Source organism: Stylophora pistillata, chromosome 1, assembly GCF_964205215.1.
Source record: "Stylophora pistillata chromosome 1, jaStyPist1.2, whole genome shotgun sequence".
In the NCBI taxonomy this organism is placed as follows: domain Eukaryota; kingdom Metazoa; phylum Cnidaria; class Anthozoa; order Scleractinia; family Pocilloporidae; genus Stylophora; species Stylophora pistillata.
In genome coordinates this window covers 35997806-36003214 of record NC_142519.1, presented here as the reverse complement: position 1 = coordinate 36003214, position 5409 = coordinate 35997806, and the positions used below count along the sequence as shown (strand labels likewise).

Below are 5409 nucleotides of genomic sequence, written 5' to 3'. Positions count from 1 at the left end.
AATGTTCAACCGAAGATTGATTCATATGATAATTAGATTCCAAAGTACACTCAAGTAGCGCAATGCTGCGATTTGGAACAACATGTGTTAGCTTAAAAACAATCCGAAAATCCACGAGAAAAGTCTATGACCTGCCCTGACTCACCGAGTTCAGTTGCAGCTTCTAACACGTGCAGCTAGTCATCTCGTACAATCTTCCCAACAGAAAGAGTCTGTGCAAGATGTCTTAAGGGGACTGTATTATTGTGCATCAGTGTGGTCAATGCCTTATGAATTCGAATCGTACGAAGGTTAAGCAATTGCCAATATGTTATGCGAGTTACACGAACTTTGCTTAAGATTTAAATTTCTTGTTTTTTTTTTTGTTTAATGTTTTTTAGTTCATTTGTTCTTAAACTTCTCATTCTAAAATCCTTTGTTTTCATCAAGAAATGGTTTGGGTGCTGCGTGCCACCATGGAGCTCTGTTCACGCTGGAGGATGCTATGCAAGAAAGAAGCGGTAGAGTCCAAAAATACGAGTGTTTATGGAGGACGTTTTCGAATGCCTCCAAAAATAAGTGTATTCGGTTCAACAGTTAAAAAATTATGGGAGAAAAGTTGGTTGGGTGTACCGAAAGCTGCCATTGTGTTGAATCTGGCGCCGAAACGATTATTGTCGCGCCTAGACCTTGACCGCGCACTTTACCCACAACAGACGATCGCGACAATTCCATGAAAACACCCATAGCGCTCCCAATCGCAATGACATGAGAACCTTACAGCACATTTCATATCTACTTGATAGAAACAAAAACCCGAAATTCAATACTACCTTATCCCCAAGGGAATTTGTGAAGAGCGTGATTTTACTTAACATCAACAAATATCTCGTGACATCTGGAAATTTGCATAATTCCTTGTCCTTTTTCAGAGAAGACCGCAGCAGACGATGGCCCGGTACGCTTCAAGTTTATTAATAAATGTGAACGATCTTCTGCATCTACAAGGTGTCGAGAAACAAAGAGTTGAGTTTAAGAAAGCGTGGCATGGAAAACAAGGACCACGAGGTACGTACTGGCAAGTCGTTCATACAATTTGCGCGTACGCCAACGACTTCTTCAATGACAATGGCGGATACATCATCATCGGGGTTGATGAGAAAGAAACCTGGGAAGACTCAGACGATCGTCAAGTCAATTATCCTCCGGTAGGTGTTCCAGCAAAAGATCTTGAGAGGATACAGAGGGAGATATTTGGAGCTTGCAAAGCCCAAATAAAGCCAGATTATCATCCTGTACTTTCACCCGAAATGGTTGAGTGCCCCGACGGAATACGAAAGCATGTGCTGGTTATCTGGGCCATGGCTTCTGATAACAAACCTCACACATGCAAAGAAAACGAGAAAGGAAGGGATCTTTACTATGTGAGGCAAGGAACAGACACCAAGATGGCGACCCCTGCACAAATCGAGGAGCTTTTGCGGCAAGGAAATAAAATTCCTTTTGATGACAGGAGAGCAATTGACTATGGTGAGAAATCGCTCACATTTAATGATAGTCGTAAGTTCTAGAGACCCTCTCACGCGATTTTATGCAATATTTTTTCTGATAACTCACCAATGAAAATGCGGGAACATTATCATAACCGCCAATATATTAACCCGCCAAAATATTGAACCACTAAAACGCACGTGCAATACTTGAGACGCACAAAAGTGAAACTGCAAATTTCTCAGAGATACAAATGAGCAATGAAATTGTCCTTTGGTTTGTCAAAAGTTTCTATTACATCTCTCGCAGCGCCCGTGGGCGAGATGACGTAAATTTTGTGTACTGATTGGCGACTCGTGCGGGCTAGATGGGCCCGTCTTGTCCGCTCGGGATTGCCCGCATTGATCCCGCGGGTGAAAAAATTGATTTACATCTACGTTCGTAATTCCTGGGCAATGTCGGCGATGAAAACGCAAAAGGCGGCAGAAGATAGTCAAAACAAAGAAAATACAAACGACTCTCGTGAGTTTGTGGTGCTACAAACACAGATGGCTTTCTTTCCCGGCTCTCGAAGGAGACGAGTCATTCTTAATAAACTAAGCGAGACCTTTTTGCAATATAATAAATCCTTTATTAACCAAGCTTGTTAGGTCGAGATGGCTGGTATTAGTCTCGTTCTTTTTTCACATTTTTATGGATCTCGACTTAGTCTCGTCCATAAAAGTGCAAAAAAAAAAAGAACTTGGCCAATATCCAGCTATCTTGACCTCACGCTTGGTTAATAACGGATATATATTATACTTTTAAAACAACGTAACTCTGGTTTTGGCGGGGTAAACCTAACTTTCAATTTTAGTATGACTGTACCTGGTTGTCCGTTTGAAAATGGAATGGTTGTTCAAACAGCATTAACAACCTGAAGAACCAACGGATTATTCAACCGTATAAACAACCTTTGCTAGAAGATAGGAGCTAATTTGATTCAACTTTAGCTTTACTGTTACCTGTCATCCTGGTAGACATATAAATAACCAGTATGATAAAATATCATCCACATGGAGGAAATGCTTTACAATTGTTTCTGTTAATTCATTAGAGTCTTTACAGCTCATTTGCCCAACTACTATTGTAGCTTGCATAATAGTTAAAAATAAAGCTTAACTACTGAATCACTTTTCTTGAAGTTGCATTTTATTGGATGAGCAACACTCAGTCTGTCAAGACAGAAATCACTTTTACTTTGTAAAACCTCTTAAAATTCCCCACCTCCAAAACACGGATAAAGACTACATTTTACTCTGAAGTAACCATTACACCCAAAAAGCCGTACTATCTTACACGGCTTAATTTCACCATTAGCAAAAGTGCTTTGGTTAACTTTCTGTCTTATATTATGTCTCTAATAGAATGCGGAAGGCAGCTGTCTGAAGGCGACATAGACTTACACCTTGTAAAGAAATTTTTGAAGGACGTGCAGTCTAAAATGCTTGAACACGAAGACAAAGAAGACCCAGTTGAGTTTTACAAGCGAATGAGACTGCTACGACGCGTTGGGGATAAAAGAAGTGGTGACCGCCTACTTCCAGTCTGGGTACCACGAAATGTGGCCATACTATTCTTCCACCCTACCCCTCATGAGTTCTTGAGAGGGGCAAGAACTGAAATTGCCATCTACAGCCATGATGATGTAACAGACGAAGTGCCGGTCACAGGACCAATTGATCACCAGATCGATACAGTGCTGTCATTTATCGTGAAGAGAACAAAAGAAGATGCTCGTTATGAATTTGTGGCATATCCAGAGAGGGCTCTTCGTGAAGCAGTTGTAAATGCCTTCCATCACAGAGGGTATGAAGACTGCAACTGTGACCCAATCAAAATCCACATCAAGCCAGATTGCATTGATGTCATAAGTTACCCAGGTCCCAGCCCAACTCTTACAAAGGAGCATTTTACAGAAGGCAGTAAAGTACCGGAGGTACCATCTAGGAACAGAAGGATTGCAGAGTTCCTTAAGGAGAGAAAATTGGCTGAAGCACGTTTTACTGGAGTAAGAACAATTTTCAAATCGATGAAGCAGAACAAAAACCCCAAGCCATCCTTTGACTTTGATCCGACATACTTTCGCATCCGCCTTCCTGGGCACCCGAAGCACACAGCTTACTCAATTCTAAGAGATGTCAACACCCTTTGTGCAAAGGGTGAGAAGGATGATGCAGTGAAACTTCTGATGGGAATTCTTGATGGTCATCTTCAAAATGAAAACCCAGTCATGTGTTCTGACATGTTGATTTGTAAGTTGCTCGAGCTGTATGATGATGACATCAGCCATCCAGATGTGCAACCATATGAAAGATTCATCTCTGAGAAACTGAAGTTCCGCATTCCACTCATTTCAGAGCTGTGCAAGTGGTGTGTTGCCGATGAAATGCCAGATATTTCCATCGGGGTTACGATCGTTAAGGAGCTAGTGCTAAAAGGGGCAACAAACGAGGATTTGCGGTCTGCTATTTCTAAAGCAGTTTCTTTATGTCAAGAGCGAAGTGAAGATGGAAGACCAGTACTGGAGTCCATTCAAAATGCCCACAAGCTGTTTGAGGCAATGGGCGATGTTACTCAAACAAATTCTTACGTGGCATTTCAGTTTGCATGTTGCAAATTTGATTTATATATCAACACAATAAATCAAACCGATAAATGTCGTTATAAACAACAAGAAAAACATCGAGATAGACAAGCAGACAGACATCGCAAGGATCTTATACCCTACCTAAAAGAAGCAGAGGACTACGTCTACAAGGCAATCCAGCTTACAAATGAAGAATACAAACGTCATCACGCAATGCAGTATCGCCAGCTTGGCTACATTCATTCTCAGCTGTACTTGATAAAAAAATCAACAGTGGCAAAGATCACTGCTTTCTATGACAACGCTCGAAAATACAATCCAAAAATCAAGATCAGCCGAGTATTCATTCCACCAGAATACCAGTCCCGATACATGCCAACGTCGCCCAGCCTCGAGAGTCAACTTTCTGACACTTCTTTTGAGTGGTAACTGAGTAACACATTTACAATAAGACTGTGGCCATAAACAAACTGAAGAGCTCAAGTTTACATGTGAGTAACTTCTATGAAGTACATCTGGCATTCTTAGCAAAGTACTCATTGAGGCAAGAAAGGGACTTCTATTTCTTCTCAAACCTAAGAAACAAACTTTGTATTGAAAAATCATTGTAAAAACAAGAACACATGGGATTGGCCCTGGAACACCCCCTCCTTACCCCTTTCCCCACTCAACCCCTCCCCAAACACATACAAGGTGCACGCAAATTAGGCGAAACCACATTGTATCATTTTCAAACTTTCAGTCCCTTGGAGTTTTCAAAACAGATCTATGGTCGTTTTTCTCATTTTATGCCCACCACTGTCAAATTTCACACATCCATGCCTGAAGAGAATATACATAGAAAATTTAGGACTTTTTATAAATTTTTTTCTGGGACTATTTCTTTTTCCATTTGCTTCCAAAATTTTTAAATAATAATTTCCACAAGCAGGCCCCATTTGATAAAAATTAATTTTAAAATCGGTCAATCTTAAATCTGTTATCGACAGTGCTGAAGATTGTCAAAAGGTGTCTGAAAATTAAATCTCAACAAAGATATCCTTTAGCTTTCAAGCAGGATTTGACTAAGAATTCATCCAGTGTTTCACTTCCTATGTATCTACTGCATAAAACAAATGATCGAAAAGTAATTGTGTAAAAAGACCTAGACAAGATAAAAAAATCAGCAATGTACTGAGGGACCTGAGGCAAGATGTACCATAGAGAGAAAATCTGTTTCAAATATTTAAGATTTTGCAGAGTTCCCTGTGCAATGAAAATAAACAAAGTAGCTTCTGGAGACAAACTGAGTGATGAGTGAGGGCCTTAAG

General features: G+C 40.4%; 1 protein-coding gene across 1 annotated transcript; it reads left to right on the top strand.

Annotated features, from left to right (window-relative positions):
• The first annotated feature begins 887 nt into the window (after positions 1 to 887).
• Positions 888 to 5170, top strand: LOC111332548 (uncharacterized). The gene is made up of 2 exons (XM_022937905.2): positions 888 to 1509; positions 2877 to 5170. The coding sequence occupies exons 1-2, from the start codon at positions 930 to 932 to the stop codon at positions 4526 to 4528; spliced, it is 2232 nt and encodes a 743-aa protein (XP_022793640.2). The 5' UTR covers positions 888 to 929; the 3' UTR covers positions 4529 to 5170.
• Positions 5171 to 5409: the final 239 nt, after the last annotated feature.